This window comes from Neoarius graeffei, chromosome 1 (genome assembly GCF_027579695.1).
Source record: "Neoarius graeffei isolate fNeoGra1 chromosome 1, fNeoGra1.pri, whole genome shotgun sequence".
Classification (NCBI taxonomy): Eukaryota; Metazoa; Chordata; class Actinopteri; order Siluriformes; family Ariidae; genus Neoarius; species Neoarius graeffei.
The window spans coordinates 49,024,398-49,047,205 of NC_083569.1; the positions used below are offsets into that span (position 1 = coordinate 49,024,398).

Genomic DNA, 22,808 nt, shown 5'->3' on the forward strand with positions numbered 1-22,808 from the left:
GGATTTGTTTACAATGACGTCACAACCACATGACGAGAACAAGCAGCACTCTCGCTGTTTTGTATGAACCACTGCATTGCATTCACTTTTGTATACAGCTTTTCTTTTAAATAAACAAGTAACTGAACCATTTCTTGAATTTCTTTTTTTATTGGATAAGACTGCTTTTCAAAATGTTCACACACAATAAGAAAATTAAGTTATATAAAACTATGCACACTAATAAAACTAATTTGTACACACAGAAGGCACGATTTCCTCGCATAGTCGCAGCCGCCATCTTCTTGTTGTTGTGTGTTTGTTCCTGTGAGTGCTTCGCCGGGTAGAAGAAGGGGTTTATGCGCATGCGTCCTACTTCTTCTATTGTTCTGGTGTCTCCGATGGGACCGTCTTACAGCGTACGTAGAGGTGTGGCATGTGTATTGCATCGTTTTCAGCAAGCGTTGCGTTGTCATATGAACCTGATATTTTACTGATTCGTTGCCCATGTGGACGCGATATTTAAAAAAAAAATCTCATTGCCGTTGTCGTGTGGATGTAGCGTTACTCTGCTCTCTGAGGCGCTAAAGTAGCGGACAGGCCAGCTAATTTTAGGACAAAAAACAAAAATCTGATTGTTTCTTTTGCACCTTTTTATTGTCTGATGTGTGTTATCAGCTTGCTATCATTGGCTCTGTGAAAGCAGACTGCTTTTTAAGATTGGAGCATGATGACATATGACATATGGCATATAACTTGAGCCTTTTATCTTCATCCTTCTCAACCTTTTAACACACAACCTTTGAAATAGCACACCTGACACTGGAGAAGGTGTGTGACAGATCGAATCACACATGCACTCGCACACACACACACTGAGATGATGATTAACTTCTATTTAAACTTGTATCACTCTGAAATCAAAGGAACTCAATGCAGTCTGAATCAATATAAAGCTCTAGTGGTCCTGTGTGTGTGTGTGTGTGTGTGTGTGTGTGTGTGTGTGTGTGTGTGTGTGTGTGTGTGTACTTGTTCTTTGGCCTATAATATTTTACTCTGATGTTTTTACTCTAAGAGATCAAACTTGGGTTAATGTTCATAGGTTATCCTATCTTCATCCAGAAAAACAATGGGCAAGTTCAAACACTATGTATTGCTCTCACTGATTTTATTCTCCACTTCTGTGCATGCATCTCTCTCTCTCTCTCTCTCTCTCTCTCTCTCTCTCACACACACACACACACACACACACACACACACACACACACACACACAGTCATTCACATCCTTGTCACAGGATGTTAGCAATTCCTCTTCTGTCTTCACACAAATGCCCATAAAAATGACAAATTGTTGTAATAATCAGTGTCAACCAGTTAACTAGTGTGTGTGTGTGTGTGTGTGTGTGTGTGTGTGTGTGTGTGTGTGTGTGTGTGTGTGTGTGTGTGTGTTTTAGTCTAGGCCAGGAAGGTGAAAGAGTGAAAGTCTACCGAGATCCTAATCTTTGATGAATATTTGGGAAATATTTCTGAAACCATCGAGCCTATTTAAACTTAACAGTGAATTCATGGTAATATATTACACTGTTTGTGTATGTAAGGTATAAAATACTGTTGTTATTATTGGCAACAAGTTCAATTCATTTAGTATTGGCAACAAATTTAATATGACGCCATTCTACACACATTTAAAGGAAAATTCTATCTGCCAGATTTGTAGCATGTGATGACCACAGACAGGAATAGTTTGAGAAGAGGACAGAAAACCTACTTACACAAAACTCAACATCTACTAGAACTATGAGGACAATTGTTGGAGCAGTCAATAACCATTTACATAAAACAACAAACTTTTATAATAAACTTTAACAAATTATTGATTAAAAGCCTTTTTTTTAGCTCTAAATCTGTAGAATTCTCTTTACAGGGAACAAACTACGTTTGTGTGTTACTGATATACTTTCATGGGCTGATTGTGTATAGTGTGTATAAAGCCTAGAGAAAGTGTATGTAACCTGAAAGGCATTTTTTATGGTACTGCTCCAGTGATCAATTGTTACCTAGAAATACAGCAGATTAGAAAAGTATTCAGACATTTTGCACATTATTATATAACAGATTACATTTTGAATGGATTAAATTTATTTTCTGGCCATTTATCTACACACAATTATCCCTAATGGCAACATGTTTTTAGGAAGCAACAACCTGTGTTTCGATATTTTTGCAAATGTATTTAAAATTAAAAACTGAAATACTGTCTTATTAATATAAGTATTCAGACCTTTGGCTAAAACCCTAAGGTACGTTCTGTTTGCTTTGATTATCTTGAAATATCTCTAGAATGTGACTAGAATCCATCTGTGGCAAATTGAGTTGATCAGACATGATTTAGAAAGGCCTGTGTGAATAAGGTCCCTGTGTGAATAAGGTCCCATCGTGCATGTCAGACCAAAATCAAAACCATGAAGTCCAAGGAACCCTCCATAGACCTATGCAATCAAATTGTGCTGAGATTTAGAGGTGGGCATGGATATAAAACCATTTAAAAATTTTTTAGCTTTATTACCCGAGCACACTGGGCTTCCATCATTCTGAAAGTGGAAGAAGTTTGGAACCACTAGGACTCTTCATTGAGCTGGCCATCCATCCAAAACCAGTAACTGGGCTAGAAGGTCCTTTGTTGGGGAGGTGACTGAGAACCCAATGGCCACTCTACCAGAGCTTCAGATGTCCTCCACAGAGAAGTGAGAACCTGCCAGAAGGACAACCATCTCAGAAATACTCCCTCAATAAGGGCTTTATGGTACAGTGGCTAGACAGAAGCCACTCCTGAGTTTAGTTTAGTTTAGTTTAGTTTAGTTTAGTTTAGTTTAGTTTATTTGTCACATAAAATATAGATTACACATAAAGTATAAATTACAACAAAAAAATAAATATATACATGTGTATAGCAAAAATAGGGGGAAAAAAAAGATACAAACGTGACAGGAGAAGAAAACAGGGCGTAAGCCCCAATTGACATTCAACCCCCACAGATTACAAAAATATAAAGACTTATGATGCATTTAGGATAATAAAAAAAAAGGGGGGAGGGAAAAAAAAATCATACATTACGGAGGATGGTACAAAGCGAGTTTCTCAAAGAAGTGAACAGATATTTGTCTTTTGAAGGAGATTGGCGTGGGGGAGAATTTTATAGCAGATGGAAGGCTGTTCCATAATTTAACAGTTCTTGGAAAGTAAGAGTTCCGATAGTAGTTTTGCTTGTGATTGAAGAAGCGGAGATCAGCTGGATGGAAGTTTCTGGTGCAATATCTAGATGTAATTGGAACGAGCAAACTAGCTAAACTATCACTAACAGTACCGTTTTTGATTTTGTAAAGCAAGACAGCGTCACTGATTTCTCGGCGATACTCTAAAGGGAGAAGACTGAGCGACTTAAGGCGATCAGTATAGGACACATCAGGGGGGTAGTTCAGGATAAACTTTGTGGCGCGGCGCTGAATGTTCTCTAAAAGAGCCTTGTGCTTAGCAGTTGAAGGTGACCATATGCTTGAGGCATACTCCAGGCGAGGCCTAACTAAGGTGCAATAAAGCAATTTCCTTGTACTTTGGTCATAGATGTCGTGACAGACCCGCCTCACCAGCCCAAGCATCCTGTTAGCTTTTGCACACATGAGCTCTATATGTGGACCCCAGGACAGATCGTTTGTTACAGTGACTCCGAGGTCTATTACTTGCGCTGCTGCATCCAAAGTGCGGCCACACAGCTGGTAACAGTGCGGTGGACGCTTTGTCGAACGCTTCTTGGACATATGCATAACCCTACACTTAGATGCGCTGAACTCCATACCGTGCTCTATACTCCAATTGTACAGTGAGTCAAAGTCACCCTGCAAGGAGAGAGACGAACTTGCAGACTCTATAGAGCGGTAGAGCTTGGAATCATCAGCATAAAGGGCAATATCCGAACCATGCTGCACGTAGTTTGGCATGTCGTTTGCGTAAATCAAAAACAGCAGGGGCCCGAGGATAGATCCCTGCGGGACCCCTGATGTCACCGGCAGCCAAGAGGAGGTAACACCCTCAAGGACAACGCGTTGTCGTCTTCCGCCCAGGTAGGACTCAAACCATTTCAACAAAGGACCTGCAATCCCATACCGCTGTAGTTTGAACAAGAGCAGATGGTGAGGGACCTTATCAAAAGCCTTTGAGAGATCTAGATAAATAACATCAATGTCATCCCCTACTGCTAACCTGTTCACAATGTCATGATAGACTTCGACAAGTTGCGTTACAGTAGACTTTCCCTTAAGGAATCCGTGTTGTAGATGGTAGATGAAGGGTGAAATGTAACTGAAGCAGTGATTGTAGACGCAACGCTCAAGGACTTTTGATACAATACAGAGCAGGGAAATGGGCCTGTAGTTTTCTACGAGGGTGGGGTCATCCTTTTTGAAAACAGGAGTGATGTTCGCCTCCTTCCATAACGCAGAAACGGATCCCCTGGAAAGCGACAGGTTAAACAGCCGGCACAGTGAAGGTGATATTTCAGGTGCCGTGTTCTTTAGAATAATCCCAGGAATTTCATCCGGTCCGCAAGCTTTGTTAGTGTCTAGGTTGAGCAAGACATCCAGTACTTTGGGAACTGTGAGCTGGATGGAGGTCAGGCCCACTGAAGGCTCTTGGTTGGTGGACTGGGAACTAGCCATTCCCACACCGGAAGCAGGGCTGAAGATTGAGTGAAAATATCTATTCAGCAAGTTAGCCATGTCCCGAGTATCTGTTATAAAAGCGCGGCCATCACGGAAAAAATTCGGTGAAGGCTTGTCGGCAGTGCATGATTTTACATAAGACCAGAAGCGCTTCGGGTTATCCGATATCGAGGTCTTTAGTTTTTCAGCGTACTGTTTTCTTTTTTGGGCCAGCATTTGTTTCGCTGCGCGTCGGAGCTCATTATATTTTTCCTCAGCAACCGCCAACCCGGTCTTATTTGCTTTTCTTCTCATCGCGTCTTTCTTTTTAAGCAAAGAACGCAAATCGTGATCAATCCATGGGTAATCTTGCACATTCCTTGGTTTTGATTTAGGAATGTGCTCATTAACGGCAGCGAGAAATAAATCACTCCAATTTGCAAGTGATGAATCCACGTCATCACTCTGGGAGAAACACATATCCCACGGGATGGTTTTAAGTGATTCTTTCAGACCCGCCCAGTCGGCACGCTTGAAGTTGTACACCACACGCTTGGTTTTAGTTTTCTTTCGGACTCTAAGATCCAATTCAAAACTGATCAACTTGTGGTCGGTGGAAATAATATCCTCAAACCCATGAATGTGCAGGAATTTGGATGGTATATTAGTCAAAATTAAATCGAGAATGTTCTTCCCTCTTGTTGGAAAATCAACCAGCTGCCATAAGTAATTATCCTTAACGATCTTGCAAAGATAGTTTGGCAAGCATTCGCCGGTCTTGGCAGTTCCTGTCTTCCAATCGATCTCAGATAGATTAAAATCGCCAATCACTATAACCTGATCGTATTTGGCTTTAGATGCCAAATGCAAAGTTTTTTCTGAGTAAAAGGCATTTGGCAGGCACTTATCAGACTCAAGGAGCATGAGGAAAAAAATTCTCTGGTTTGATTAGACAAATATTAAACTCCAAATCAGGGGAAACCTCTGGTGAAAACAAAGTACCAATCAACAACTGGCTAATAATTCCCTTCCATGAAGTATATTAGTGGCAGCATCATGCTATGTCCTTAAGTGGTCTAGCCAAAGTCCAGATAAGAACTCTCAAAAATATCTTTGGAAAGACCTGAAGATGGCAGTTCACAGATGCTTGCCATCCAATCAGATTGAGATTGAGAGGATCTGCCAAGAAAAATGGGATTAACTGCTCAAATTCTGGTGTGCAAAATTATAAAGCCTTACCCAAGAAGACTTGAAGCTGTAATTGCTGCCAAAAGTGCTTCTATAAAGTACTGAATAAAGGGTCTGAATACTTATCTAAATGAGAGATTTCAGTTTTTGATTTTTGAAACTTGTTTTTGTTCTGTCATTGTGGATCATTGTGTATAGATTAAGGACTAAAATATATATTTAATCAATTTTCACTTACAGTTGTGGTCAGACAGCTACATACATGTACATGAATGTCTTTGTAGACATGAATGTCATAGCAATATTGGGCTTTCAATGATTTCTATGAACTGTTCTTTTTCTGTGCCAGAATTATTGTAAAACATGCATCTTTAATAATAAATATAAAAAAACCCACACACACAACAATTTGGTGCACAAGTTTTATTTTATTTTTTTTTTTGGGGGGGTCCTGAAATCAAAACAGGGTCAAAATTATACATACACCAATTTCGATTATTAATTCAGTGATACTCAAAGTTCCAAAATAACTTTCAACTTCCTAATCTCAAAGCATCTTAACTTCCTGTTAGTGATCATGATTAAAAACAGCTGGGAGCTTCACTGGGGCCAATATAAAAAAAGGGTTTGTTTGACAGCACTCATTGTCTGATGTGTTGGTCAATCCAATGCAAATGTCCAAGGATCTCAGTGCAGATCTGAGAAAGAAGATCACAGATTTACACAACTCAGGAATATCTCATGGAGCCATTTCTAAACAACTGTAGATTCCAAGATCATCAGTTCAAACAATTGTCTGTAAGTACAAGTTACTGGGTGGTGTAGCCACTTTGTCAAGCCATTTTGCTGGAAAAAGATCCAAACTGTCATCCTCAGCCAAGAGGAAAAAGGTTCATATGGTCAGGAACAAACCAGGAACCACCAAGGCACAGGCCTTTGATGAACCGGAAGCTGCTGGAACACTGTCGACAGTCAAGTGAGTTTTACATCGCCACGGACTGAGAGGCTGCCATCCAAGAAAGAAGCCTCTGTTCCAAAATTGACACCAACAGTCTTGACTAAAGTTTGCAGCAGACCACATGGACCAAAAAAAAAAAGCCTTCTGGAGGAACATTTATGGTCAGGTGATACAAAGATTGAGTCGTTTGGCCACAATGGCCAGAGGTACAGAGGAACCCTGTACCAACTGTTAATCATGGTGCTGGTAACATCATGTTCTGGGGCTGGTTTGCTGCTAGGGGAACTGGTGCATTGCGTTAGTGGATGGAATAATGAAGAAGGAGGAATACCTCAGAATTCTTCAGCATAACCTCAAACTATTAGTAACATTAATAAAATTGGGTGCTCAAAAAGGACAATGCCTCCAAATACACATCAAAGCTGGTTGTGGAATGGATAAAGCAAGTTAACATTAGGTTTAAAACAAGTCCTAATCGAAAATATTTAATTGAACTCTACCAAAATTTAATTCACCAGGAATATCCAATATTCTTATCCAAATATCCAACCAGAAGTTTGCCAGAAGCTTGTTGATTGCTGCCAAAAGTGGCTGGTCAACATGAAACTTGCTAAGGGATATTTAACCAAATATTAGGTGTTTTCAGTGTATACATTTGACCCTGTATGTATAATTTTTACCCAGTGTTGATTTCAGAAAAACCCAAAATAAATTAAATGCAACAAGTTCTTGTTTTTTTTCTATTAAAGCTGCATGTTGTAAAATCATTCTGCCAAAGAAAAAGAACAGTTTTAAAAAAATCATTGAAATCCCAATATTGCCATGATATTCATGTCTGTGTATGCAAACTTATGACCACAACTGTAAATATATGAGACAATAAACTGTGCAAAAAACGAAGAGGTCTGAATAGTTGCTTTTTTTTCTCCTCCCCTCTCTTCATGTTACTCTGTATTTTTTCTTTTCATCCCTGTCTTCCTGTCCTGTCTACTCCCCCTCTGTCAATTGTGTGTATGTGTGTATGTAAGGACAGGTTGATGGTCAATTTTGCTGGTACTTGTGACTAGTGATAATAAAGGGTTCATTCATTCAATAGCTGTGAACCTACTTTACATAAAAACATTTTCTCATGTCTGTCTCATCCTAAGATCTTTATTAACCTGATTCAGTTATGTAGGTTTCAACTTTACAACATCAGGAGGATCCAGCCATCTGTATCCCCAGAGATCACTCGATGCTTGTCATCTAAAGATTGAACGATTGCAACCTGGCAGGTTTGTCTCAGCACACCACTCAACTCTTGCAACTAATCCAGAATGTAGCTGCAAGAATTGTTTCCAACTTTCCCACCTTCTCTCACATGCATTCCCTCCACTAGCTTCCTGTAGCAGCCCAAATTTAAAACACTGATGCTTGCCTACAAAGCCACAAACTGACCAGTGCTCACTTAGATTAAGGCATCTATCACAACTTGCATTGGACCATGATCCCGTTAACATAACTTGGCTTAACCCACCATCCCTCAAAGGTACAAGGAAGTCTTTTCTGTGTCTTGGCACCCAGGTAGTGAAAGGAACTTCCCCTGGCTGTTCAAACAAACAGTAAAGATCTACCTCTTCACCAAGCACTTTGTTTTTGGGTGTTTTTTAGAGCCCTTGATTTGTGTGTTTTCCTTTCTTACTGTACCAACCTCCTTTAACAGGGTTTTAGGCTGATTCTTAGTTCCTGAGCAAGCACTAGCACGAGCATCATTCAATAGTATTTGCAATTGCATTTCGCTTGAGCAAAACTGAAACCTAAAAATATGAATATTAATAGAAACAAATTAATTTGATTATATATAATTATTAATGTTAAAAACTAATAATATTCAAATAATATTGGCTGGCGTTGAGTGGTGTGTCAGATATATGAGTCAAAGACGAGTTCAATATCATGCTAGCTGAATGGAATATATCTGATATACCATGAAAAAAGCCAGCCAATATTATTATTATTATTATTATTATTATTATTATTACACATTCCTTTCAGGTGTTCAGCGTTTCTTTCTCTTTCAAAATTCCCTCAAAATCTTCTGCATTTAACAAAGCAAACCTGGAGGCCATGTTTGTTTACAAATGGTCACAATCGCTTGCTACCGCGAAAGCTTTGTCTTCGACAATGTGAGATCATGTTGTCTTGACAACCATCATAACGATATTCAATGCTCATTCTCCATTGGGTAGTGTGACATAATACATGTAGGATAAGCAATATGCTAACAATATTGCATGTTATCAAACCAAATAAATGAAATCTGCGAGAAAGGAATAGAACACGTTTTTAATCCATCGAAAAAGTGTCCTGTATGTATAATAATGTGATAATACTGTATAACATTATTCATGTTAATATTAATATATTAACGTGAAACACTAGTTTTATGACCCATTTCAGTTAGATAAACACTTTCAGTATCATACACAAGGTTAGATGAATGATCAAGTGTTGAGGTCAGGCCTGTGTCACACTCAAAGTCAGGCCATGAGCAGGCCATAAATGACCCACATCTAACCCACTCCTCATTTATTTCTGTCCCTCTCAGCTCAGTAGTCTAAACATATTCAACCACATAGCCACTCAATAAGTCTCTCTCTCTCACACACACACACACCCCACAGTGGAGAAGAGTGGTCACTCAGCTTACAACCTAAATAGTGTCCTTTGACAACACAGTCAGATATTGTAAAATGTTATTACATTGTCAAGTTTGAGCTTGTTTTGGTTAAAATAATTAATTTGCATTCTGCTAAACATCCAAGTATGCATGCAACAGATTAATTGTTTTATTCACAAATAAAGTAAAATATAATTAAATTTCTATTAATGGTAACTGTTCGTTAAAATCTTAACTAGAACAATACTAATGCCCAAAATATATGTGTGTGTGTGTGTGTGTGTGTGTGTGTGTGTGTGTGTGTGTGTGCATGCGTGCGTTTAATAAGTACAGTACCAGTCAAAAGTTTGGACACCCCTACTCATTCATAGGTTTTTCTGTATTTTGGACTATTTTCTACATTGTAGAACAATACTGAAGACATCAAAACTATGAAATAACATATGGAACATATATGGAATTATGTGGCAAACAATAAAAGTGTTAAAAAAACAAAATATATTTCATATTTTAGATTCTTCAAAGTAGCCAGCATTTACCTTGATGATGCTTTGTACACTATTGGCATTATCTTACCCAGCTTCATGAGGGAGTCACCTGGAATGCTTTTCAATTAATAGGTGCCTTGTCAAAAGTTAATTAGTGCAATTTCTTGCCTTCTTAATGTGTTTGAGATCAAACAGTAAATAGTAAATAATAAAAATACAGTAAATATCCCTATTCCACAACTGTAGTAATCCATATTATGTCAAGAACCGCTCAACTAAGTAAAGAGAAACGACATCCATCATTACTTTAAGACATGAAGAGTCCCTTAATTAATAAAAAAATACAGAAATACCATTGAATTAGGTGTGAATTAGGTGTGTCCAAACTTCTGACTAGTACTGTGTGTGTGTGTGTGTGTGTGTGTGTGTGTGTGTGTGTGTGTGTGTGTGTGTGTCGCACATCTCTCTCTCTCTCTCTCTCTCTCTCTCTCTCTCTCTCTCTATATATATATATATATATATATATATATATATATATATATATATATAAAATTTACCGGTAACCTATCTACATAAGGATTCATGTGTTCAGGCAATGAATCTATCTATCTATCTATCTATCTATCTATCTATCTATCTATCTATCTATCTATCTATCTATCTGTCTGTCTGTCTGTCTGTCTGTCTGTTTGTTTGTTGGTTTATTTATTTATTTATTTATTTATTTATTTATTGAAATTCACATCTAAGGACCCAAAAATGCTAGAGATGGTCCCTAGAAAAAAAGAATTATTTCTTAATGGCAGATTTGTTACCTCCGCCAAGGAGGTTATGTTTTCGGTAGCGTTGGTTTGTTTGTTGGTTGGTTTGTCTGTTAGCAACATTATGGAAAAAATTATGAACGGATTGCTCTGAAATTTTTTCCAGAGGTGTGACTGGGCACAAGTAACAATCCATTAAATTTTGGCAGTGATCCGGATCACCTTCTGGATGCCGGATTTTTTTAAAGGATTCTTGGCGGAGGTCTGTGCTCCCCGAGTGCTCTTCTAGTTTTTCTCAGAATTAATTTATTTTAATGAAAGGTTGGATTTTTCTTGTTTTTTCAATGTGAGATGAAATGATTTCACCAAAAGGTGGATTTTTTTTATAACCATTTTTACTAATCTTTACAAGGGGTGCCAATAATCCTGGAGGACACTGATATATGCTTGGGTATACAAATATACATAAAATCTATTTAAACTCAAAGGTCAGTTGGTAGAGTGCATACCTCCGACAAGCCACATACAGTGGTGCTTGAAAGTTTGTGAACCCTTTAGAATTTTCTCTATTTCTGCATAAATATGACCTAAAACGCCATCAGATTTTCACACAAGTCCTAAAAGTAGACAAAGAGAACCCAGTTAAACAAATGAGACAAAAATATTATACTTGGTCATTTATTTATTGAGGAAAATGATCCAATATTACATATCTGTGAGTGGCAAAAGTATGTGAACCTTTACTTTCAGTATCTGGTGTGACCCCCTTGTGCAGCAATGACTGCAACTAAACGTTTGCGGTAACTGTTGATCAGTCCTGCACACCAGCTTGAAGGAATTTTAGCCCATTCCTCCGTACAGAACAGCTTCAACTCTGGGATGTTGGTGGGTTTCCTCACATGAACTGCTCGCTTCAGGTCCTTCCACAACATTTTGATTGGATTAAGGTCAGGACTTTGACATGGCCATTCCAAAACATTAACTTTATTCTTCTTTAACCATTCTTTGGTAGAACAACTTGTGTGCTTAGGGTCATTGTCTTGCTGCATGACCCACCTTCTCTTGAGATTCAGTTCATGGACAGATGTCCTGACATTTTCCTTTAGAATTCGCTGGTATAATTCAGAATTCATTGTTCCATCAATGATGGCAGCTGTCCTGGCCCAGATGCAGCAAAACAGGCCCAAACCATGATACTACCACCACCATGTTTCACAGATGGGATAAGGTTCTTATGCTGGAATGCAGTGTTTTCCTTTCTCCAAACATAACGCTTCTTGTTTAAACCAAAAAGTTCTATTTTGGTCTCATCCGTCCACAAAACATTTTTTCCAATAGCCTTCTAGCTTGTCCACGTGATCTTTAGCAAACTGCAGATGAGCAGCAATGTTCTTTTTGGAGAGCAGTGGCTTTCTCCTTGCAACCCTGCCATGCACACCATTGTTGTTCAGTATTCTCCTGATGGTGGACTCAGGAACATTAACATTAGCCAATGTGAGAGAGGCCTTCAGTTGGTTAGAAGTTACCCTGGGGTCCTTTGTGACCTCGCCGACTATTACACGCCTTGCTCTTGGAGTGATCTTTGTTGGTCGACCACTCCTGGGGAGGGTTATAATGGTCTTGAATTTCCTCCCTTTGTACACAATCTGTCTGACTGTGGATTGGTGGAGTCCAAACTCTTTAGAGATGGTTTTGTAACCTTGTCCAGCCTGATGAGCATCAACAACGCTTTTTCTGAGGTTCTCAGAACTCTCCTTTGTTTGTGCCATGATACACTTCCACAAACATGTATTGTGAAGATCAGACTTTGATAGATCCCTGTTCTTTAAATAAAACAGGGTGCCCACTCACACCTGATTGTCATCCAGTTGACTGAAAACACCTGACTCTAATTCCACCTTCAAATTAACTGCTAATCCTAGAGGTTCACATACTTTTGCCACTCACAGATGTGTAATATTGGATCATTTTCCTCAATAAATAAATGAGCAAGTATACTATTTTTGTTTCATTTGTTTAACTGGGTTCTCTTTATCTACTTTTAGGACTTGTGTGAAAATCTGATGATGTTTTAGGTCATATTTAGGCAGAAATATAGAAAATTCTAAAGGGTTCACAAACTTTCAAGTACCACTGTATTACAATATCCAGATGTTTACTATGTTTACATGCATATCTGGATTTGCATCAAACTTTAATAAATTGTTCCTTGGTCCATGGCCCACCTTTCCTCAAAATTTCATCAAAATCTGTTCACTACTTTTTGAGTTATGTTGGGAAAAGACAAATAAACAAAACAAGAAGACAGAGTCATCTATATCCACCGCCCTATATACCAACTATATACCAAGTTTCAAGATGTTATTTGTCACATTTTTCAAGTTCTGCTGCAGGAAACCAACCCTCCCTCTTTACACCGACCTCAGCAGCCCATGGCATAAACCCACCGGACCTTTGGTCCAGATGAGCTAAAAATGAAAAATTCTTACATTTCTTAGTATCAAAAGGCACATATACATTACTTCATCAACACATATACCAACTTTCAAGACCATACCACTCATAGTTTTCAAGTTCTGCTCCGGAAACAAAACCTACCCCTAAGACAAACCTGAGAGACTAAGTCTGAAATTGTTTCCATGGAAACATGAAAAATTAAAATTTCTCAAAATTTTTAGTATGAAAAGGCACATCTACATCACCTTGTTAACATCTATACCAAGTTTCAAATCCGTATCATGAATAGTTTTGTATATATGCTCTGGAAATGAACATTGCTCTTAGAAACTAAGTCAAAATCTATTTTTTATGTAAAAATTTGAAAAATACTTTTTTTTTTCAAAAATCCAAAATATCAAATGGCACCAGTTCACATGTTGCTTGATATGTATACAAAGTTTCATGAAGAGATCTTCAGTAGTTTTAAAAGATATGGCCCGGAAACAAAAACGTGACCGGACGGATGGACAGAACCCGTTTCTATATCCTCCACCAAACTTAATCTGGGTGGGGGATAACAAACAGAGGTGAAAAGAGAACCTTCTCCAACAAAGTTGGCGGAGATAAATATGAGCAGCATGTGGTGCATTTCAATCACTCCAGTCCAATCTTGAGCTCAGGCTGCATGGGGTTCTTCCAGGTTATTAGGTTTCTTCCCATCTCCCAAAAGTTTGTGGACTGACTATGATGAATTGCCCCTAGTTGTGGATGAGTGTGAAACTGTGTCTGTGTGATGCCTTGTGACAAACTAGCAGCCCATCCTGGGTGTACTCTCACCTCATGCCTAGTGTTCTTGAGACCAGCTGTTGCTCCACCATGATCCTGACCCTGACCAGGATAAAACAGTTACTGAATGATAGAGTGAGTTTGAAATATTGACTACTCAAAAACTAAAGAGGTAAGTCAAAAAACTACAGCATTGCCTTCTCTCCTAATACGAGTATTAATAACCATGCTCAATAATAATTTTAAAAAAATCTTAGGCTATTCTTATATATTTATCACTAATTATTACTGATGAAGCGAGTCTGAATCTTACCTGTATATAACTGATATGCAGGAGGCACAAGGCCATTCTGGACCTGAGGACCTACATGAAGTGAAAAACTCAAATTAACCTTTTCCACTCAAGTAAAAATAAAATTGTCGCTACTTGTCATACTAAAATAATACAGACCACTTAACTCATAGTTGCGCTCAGCAATTCCAGTTAGTCCTAACAATTCTCTATTGTTCCAAATGCCACAAGAATACATCGCTATGCCAAAAAGCAAGCTTGAAGCTGAACTGCTTAATATTTAGAAGGCTTGACCGATATATAATTTGGGTCAACACAAGGGTAAAGCTCTACTTGTTCCATCCGAGATTCTATCTTAATGGATAAACAATCTGTTTGGACTATTAATCACTGACACTTTCACTGACTGTCCCTTTCAGGTCCGTTAGGTCATTTTAACACTTTTAGCATTTCTAACAGTTGTAGGGTGGGTAAGCAGGTCTGTATGGCACCAGCGTGGCCTAGGGGAGTCTGGGGTGGAGTGAGGTGTGTGTGTGTATGAGGGAGCAGTCTCTCATTCTTATCTGAGCTACTGCTTCAGTGTGCATTTCCTGTCCCCCACAAACTGCTTCCTGTCCTTGGCGCAGGAGCACACACTGTCCGCCTTCAGACATACACACACACACACACACACATGCACACACAGACTGTCGCCAGGCGAGCCTTTCTGGGGAATTACACAATAGCATTGGCTCCTGAGTGCTGCTTTTTACATGAGTCAAGCGGAAGCTGTATATGTGTTAGCACCACACACACACACACACACATACAACATACTCGGTCTCTGGTAGTAAAATAGATGATGACAGTAATACTGAACCAGCACTCCCTCTGTGCCCTTACTCAGGGGGACAATAGAGATGTGTCGTGGTCCAAATATACTGTATGGGTGTGGGTGTGGGTGAGTGTGTGTGATGGTGGGAGAGTTGATGAGGTGTTGTTGTGGGCCTGAGTGTGAAGATTGAGGTTGGAAGCTGCCTGGACTTAAAAAAAAATTCAGACTTTTCATTTGTACCAAATCATCATGTTTATATGATTATAATTAAGGGAAAAGTATACAGACAGACTGATTTTTCTCATCACAGACACTCGCACACATTTACACGCGCGCACACACACAACACACAGAACAAGGTTGTTGGAAAAATAGGATGTGGTTTCGGTGAGGTTCCCAGTTATTCTCGGAACAGCATATGCATAAGGTGTACTAACTTCTCATAATACACCTTCTGTTGAACTGCTCCAGTAGATGAAATGATTCTGTGAAACATGAAAATAACGCTATTGCTGACAGACAGACACAATAAATAGCAATAATTCTGCATATTATTGTTTTTTTAAAACTGATATCAAACTATGATCCTCTTGTGCATGACATCCCTAAATCTCTCTTCTTCCCCCACAGAAGTACATCGAGACATAGACACAACTTAGCTATTTTACAATTCCTGTGCTCATGGATTGCATGTAATCGATATAAATTACACTATAGCACTGCTTAAAATTAAATCACTGCCTTTATTTCTTATAAACTAGTACATCAGTGCAAAGAATGGAATAGTGCTTAAATTGTTCGCTCACTAATAATAGCATATTAATATGGGCGTGTATAATGATGAAACTCATCTGCATGTAACAAAAAGAAATAACTTTCTTTTGGAGCAAACTTTGATTAGGAGAGAGATTCGGTATTTCTGTCCAAATACACATCAAACCCCAAAAGCCTGAAGGCCTATTTACTGAAACATTTTCCATATTTTAGACGTGCAGTGTCCAAATGAGATGCTGTAGATAATGTAGAAGCATATTAACAGTTTATTTTATGATTTACAGTCAAGTTACTTGTTTCATTCGAATCTGGAATATAAGAAGCATTTCGTAAGTTTGTGGGAATCATTCAAATCACACATCCCTTTTATGACAAGTTGCGAAAAATCAGAGCAGAAGCTCCTGTTAAACACACCTGTGCTGTAATATCCCACCAACGCCACATCCCCTGGAACAGACCTGAGTCTGGTTAACCTGCCCAGGTTTACACACACACACACAAACACACACACACACACACGAGCATCTAAACTCCCAAAAGGTGATTTTTTTAATCTTATATGTACGAGATAATATCTTTTGTACATGAGATAATATCAGTGTGCATGAAATAAAAGCTTGTGCGCACAAGATTTTTAAATGAGATGAGATGAGACCTTCTTTAGGGGCTACACACACACACACGACCATTTTGACTTTGTATTGAAATATAACAACGTTGTACCAATGTTGTGAATGTAGTTAATCAAATGTGTTTTGATTTGCCATGTGGATGTCAGTAAAGTCAACATGTAAAATCAAACCAAGTTACTGTGTACAATAAGAAGAAGCGATGGAAATGTGTGTTTAATCGGTCTAATCTTTAAAGCTCTGTTTTCCAAGTCACTATCTCTGCTTTCTCTGTCTTTCACCACTGTTTGCAAATGTAGCCCCCCCCCCACCACCACCACCACCACACACACACAGAGACTGATTTCACATGTGAAAAGTAAAACAAATCTATTCTTTGCCAGGTGTGTTTTAATCATGGGAGAAGCCATGGCCTAATGGTTAGAGAAGCAGCTTTGGGACTGAAAGGTCACTGGTTTGATTCCCTGAACTAGCAGGAATGACTGAAGTGCCCTTGAGCAAGGCACCTAACCCCCATCTGCTCCCCAGGCTGCTCTGGGTATACATTGCTCTGGATAAGAGTGTCTGCTAATTGCCAGTAATGTAATTGTGTGTGTGTGTGTGTGTGTGTGTGTGTATATATATATATAGAGAGAGAGAGTCCCATGGAACTGTACAGTTTCTTATATCAGTCTTCATTAAAAACGTGACCCTACCCTCAAAATAATCACCTCAGTTCCTTAGTTAAGTATATAATCGACCAGATACTCTTCAGGTCAAATTGGTCAAGTTTACAACACAAATAAGTTATGAATGACACCATGGAAAGTGAAAGGGCAACATCCATCCGTCCATTTTCTGTAGCCGCTTATCCTGTTCTACAGGGTCGCAGGCAAGCTGGAGCCTATCCCAGCTAACTATGGGTGAGGGCGGGGTACACCCTGGACAAGTCGCCAGGTTATCGCAGGGCTGACACATAGAGACAAACAACAGTTCACACTCACATTCACACCTACGGTCAATTTAGAGTCACCAGTTAACCTAACCTGCATGTCTTTGGACTGTGGGGGAAACCGGAGCACCCGGTGGAAACCCATGGGGACATGGCGAGAACATGCAAACTCCGCACAGGAAGGCCCTTGCTGGCAGCTGGGCTCGAACCCAGGACCGTCTTGCTGTGAGGCGACAGTATATATATATATATATATATATATATATATATATATATATATATATGTAGAATAGAAAAATTTCACTCTGACACCCAACTTTTGAACATTATTAAAAATTTATTCTTGACAAACGTTTCGGCCTTCAGCCTTCTTCAGTGTCTTCAGGTTTTTTTGACACTGAAGAAGGCTGAAGGCCGAAACGTTTGTCGAGAATAAATTTTTAATAATGTTCAAAAGTTGGGTGTCAGAGTGAAATTTTTCTATTCTACATTTATATATATATCTACACTGCTGGGACCTGTGGTATCCTTTGGATCCTTTTGGACAGACTGGTTGTTGGCTGAGAGAGACTTTTTACTCTACTTATATATATATATATACCCTGCCTTTCGCCTGTAGTCAGCTGGGATAGGCTCCAGCTTGCCTGTGACCCTGTACAACAGGATAAAGCGGCTAGAGATGAGATGAGATGAGATGAGATGAGATGAGATGAGATGAGACCTTTCAAAAGTTTGGGGTCACCCAGACAATTTTGTGTTTTCCATGAAAAGTCACACTTTTATTTACCACCGTAAGTTGTAAAATGAATAGAAAATATAGTCAAGACATTTTTTTGAGCATTTAATCGACCCCACAAATGTGATGCTCCAGAAACTCAATGTGCTCAAAGGAAGGTCAGTTTTATAGCTTCTCTAAAGAGCTCAACTGTTTTCAGCTGTGCTAACATGATTGTACAAGGGTTTTCTAATCATCCATTAGCCTTCTGAGGCAATGAGTAAACACATTGTACCATTAGAACACTGGAGTGATAGTTGCTGGAAACGGGCCTCTATACACCTATGGAGATATTGCACCAAAAACCACACATTTGCAGCTAGAATAGTCATTTACCACATTAGCAATGGATAGAGTGGATTTCTGATTAGTTTAAAGTGATCTTCATTGAAAAGAACAGGGCTTTTCTTTCAAAAATAAAGACATTTCAAAGTGACCCCAAACTTTTGAACGGTATATATATATATATATATATATATATATATATATATATATATATATATATAGGAGGTTTAGGGGAAAGTGCTATAAAGACTCTCTTCTGGACTCCCAGTGATGATGGGAAGGAAGTGCGCATGCCTCGACTTCATTATACTTATATCTAATGACCTTTGAAGAGAAGCACACTTGAGCCCCAAAATGACACAAATTAATTCCGACATGTTTTAGGTTAATTAAGGACACACTCATGGGATTGGGGAGGAGGGGGGAGGAGGAGGACGGGGGGTGGGTAGGGGGGTTGTGTGTTATTCCATCCGTGGTGTCTCCAAGTTCCCTGTGAGGTGAAGCAGCTCTGACTGAGTGTCATTTGGCGGCTCATGGTCTCTAATCTTCCTCGGCGGTGGGACTCGAACCCTCCCACCTCGGCACTCGCCATTGGTTAGTGCTGCGCTTTTAAAGCTCGCGGCATCCCTCTGCGTTACTCCGACTGTTTTCAGTGTCCCGGAGCGGGTCACTGACATCTTCTTTTACTCCAGAGGAGAGAAAAACAAACAGAGAGAGAGAGGGAGAGAGAGAGAGAGAGAGAGAGAGAGAGAGGTGCAAGCACCTGCAACAGAAGTACCTTTGCTCTCCATAACGCGCGCGTCAAGTTTATCCACTAAAATAAACAAGTCACTGACGGGCCCCGCGGCTCCCGGAGGGTGCGGGTTATCGCGAGATGAGCAGTCCCGATGCGGGCTACGCCAGTGACGATCCGAGCCAGGCCCGCGGGAGCAGCTCAGCACTGATGGCCGGCGCGGGTCAGTGCGCGTGGCCGGAGCCGCTCAGCCCGCGCGCACACGCCAAAGCCAAGAGTGAAGTTTGTGCGGCGGCGCGCGGGAAAGGCGAAGCGCGCATCCGCCGGCCGATGAACGCGTTCATGGTGTGGGCCAAAGACGAGCGCAAGAGACTGGCACAGCAAAACCCTGACCTGCACAACGCCGAGCTCAGCAAAATGCTCGGTGAGTGACTGCAGCTTCATGCGCAACATCTCTGTTCAAGGGTTTGTGGCATAACCTTCTGACTCAGGCTCTGATCTAACCCTCACACTCCCCTCCAATTCTGCTCACCTCATTCTGATTGTCTTGCCCAAAGACTTACTTTATAAAGTTCTTACCACTTTGGAATGAAATTCTCAGTAGTTATTTTGAGGTTCACTGAAATGTTCATGCTCATTCATTTAGCAGCAGATTAATTTCATAAGGTTTTAATTTATTATTGATTTCTAAATGGAACAAAGCTTATTCACAATCAAGTGATTTTTTTTATTCATTATACTTTATTTAAGTCATGCATTTTAATAAAACATTTATAATCACAGCTTTCTCATTATATAGTGGAGTGAATTATAGACTAATGATCACACTGTAAACTGATATAGCTAGTCATCAATACTCTTTTATTATTATTAGTAGTAGTAGTCATATTAAAAAGTATGTTCCTTTCATTAGAAATGCTTCGTTAGTCTTAATACACTTTGCACTCAAATGAACAGACTTGGATTTTTTACTCTGCAGTTTGTTTAGATTTACTAAATCTTTTAAACATTTAGTATTTCAACCTTGAAGGGTTTTCAAATTCGTCCAAGTTCAGGAAAATATTTCAATCAGACTTGTTTATTCGTAACATATGGGACATAAGTAATAAAAGCTTGAAGTGGTAGCACGGTTATGTGTGAAGTAACTTCCTAAGTGGATTTCTAAAGGGATTTGGGCATGGATATTTTCTCTAATAGTACAGCTAGCAGATGGAACTTAGCTAGGAATCAAAAGGTCATTGGTTTGATTGTAACTGATGACAGCCTGCTCCAGCCATTATGCCCTTGAGGCACTTAACCTGCTCATATGAGGTCTCTGCAATGGGCACCTCAAGACCTGACCAAAAAAAAAGTCACCTAAATGTTAGAGTAAAAAGATTGTTATACATAATAATTGTTGTGGCCGGTATTAAATTTATTACAAGCTGTATTAATTATATTACATTTATAAATCATACTTATAATTGTAGTGTCGCACTGTGCGTTTAATTGTATGCTTTTTTAAACCATTTGTTATTATTTACCTTTGACACCATCTGATGTTCGAACACTGTTCAAAATCAAAATCTGTTCAAAGGCATATACAATACAGTATTTCTCCTTAATGTGAGAATTGCATATGTGCATTGCTATAATCTTTATAATTTGATTTCAATGTGTATAATTTAATGAGTACTGTCACACCAGCACTAAGGTGTTTCTATGATATGGAACTGCACTTACTCACTTCCTTTCATAGCTTCGAATTGTGCGTTCAGTATAAAACATCGCAGAAACTTTCCTCAAAATGATTTGCTGTCTTTCACTGGCCAAGATATTACCAAGAATGAAGTCTTATCCAGTTGCAACTTTATACATAAGTATACATGGTTTACATAGAGTGTTTAAGTTTTTTTTGTGATAAACATTTGATACATTTGATATTTTGGATTTTTTATTTGAGCTAAATTATCTGTATCTCTGTATTTTGATAGGTAAGTCATGGAAAGCCCTGTCCATGTTGGATAAGCGACCATTTGTGGAGGAGGCAGAACGACTGCGTGTGCAGCACATGCAGGATCATCCAAACTACAAGTACCGGCCTCGTCGCCGCAAACAGGTGAAGAGAATCAAGCGCCTGGACTCTGGCTTCCTAATGCCTGGGGCAAGTGAACCCCAGGGTGCTCTGAATATGGAGAACATCGAGGTGGGCTACTCCCTCCCCCCTGGGGGTTTGCCTCAGGCTGGTCTGTCTCAGTACTGCGATGCCCAGGGCTTGTTTGAACACTACAGCCTTCCCACTCCTGACTCCTCCCCAATGGATGCGATGGGGACAGACAGTGTGTTCTTCACTGGCCATTCTCAGGAGGACAGCTCTCACATGGCTTACAGCTACCATCACCAACAAGAGTACGCACCTCTAGGGCCCCAGCACCCACTCATTAGTTCCCAGGCTCAAGGCAGAGTACGAAATGACACACACTCGCATGCCACGACACACGCACAGGTTCACACACATGCCACCTCCAGCTTACATTTAGTACATGCTCACAGCACCACACAAGTCAATCCGATGAGCAGCTCACACCCTCAGGAACTCGCGAATGCAAATGGCAGCACACATCACAATATCAGCCACAATATCAATCCTCATCATGCACATCCAATATCTCAGGCCCTTTTTAACAGGAGCCTGTCACCTGGCGCTAGTCAGGCCCCGCCCCCTGCATACCTGGGCTGTCCGTCTACTCTAGGTGTTTTTTATAACCCTGCTTCTCAGGTAAAACGCCCGCTTGATCAGCAATCACCTCCACAAGAAGGGCATACACATTCACACACTCTGTCTGAGCAACACTCCCATACACATACAGAGACGTGCCGGCATGCGCCTGAGATGCTAAGTGAAATGGCTTGTGGTGAATTTGAGCAGTACCTTTCCTATGGGCTTCCTCATGCACCCATGCAGGGGTCTGACCTCATCTCCACTGTACTGTCTGATGCGAGCACTGCTGTGTACTACTCTAACTATAACAACACCTGAAGCTCACAGCAAACACCCCTGAGCCAACAATAAATGACTTCTGAATGACTTAACACTGTCTGAACACACTGGTGCCACATATGGCAGCGACACACACACACACACACACACACACACACACACACACACACACACATATATTTGTATATATATTTGTAGAACGTAATGAAGGGGGTAATGAACTTATTATGAAAATGTTTAGAATCATATGACTTGTATATGTAAATTCACTGAAACATGCTTAATTAAATATGTCTGAATGTTTTTAAAGGAGAAAGTAATGCTGAAAAACACTGTACATAAGTCCTTTTATAAAATGAATTGTCGTTAATGTATTAAAATGTAATTTCATACTTTTTTTGCACTTTTGGGAAATAAACATCTCAGTGATAAACATTTTTGTCATTGCTTTTATTAAGATTGGGTTTTCTTTTTTTAAATAATAATTCATATTTCTATCCCTCTTAATATTTGCATTGCGTGTTTCTGTCCTGTTTGTTCTCCTTCTCTTCGTGTGTGTGTGTGTTCATGCTGCAGGAACTGCGATTAACACACTTCTTCCTGTTTATTGCAGCTCTGTTGGCTTTGATGACTTAAATATG

At 39.6% G+C, this 22,808-nt stretch overlaps 1 protein-coding gene across 1 annotated transcript; it reads left to right on the forward strand.

The window, feature by feature from the left end:
- The first annotated feature begins 19,105 nt into the window (after positions 1 to 19,105).
- Positions 19,106 to 22,587, forward strand: sox17 (SRY-box transcription factor 17). Its single transcript, XM_060923346.1, has 2 exons — positions 19,106 to 19,611; positions 21,161 to 22,587. The coding sequence occupies exons 1-2, from the start codon at positions 19,329 to 19,331 to the stop codon at positions 22,204 to 22,206; spliced, it is 1,329 nt and encodes a 442-aa protein (XP_060779329.1). The 5' UTR covers positions 19,106 to 19,328; the 3' UTR covers positions 22,207 to 22,587.
- Positions 22,588 to 22,808: the final 221 nt, after the last annotated feature.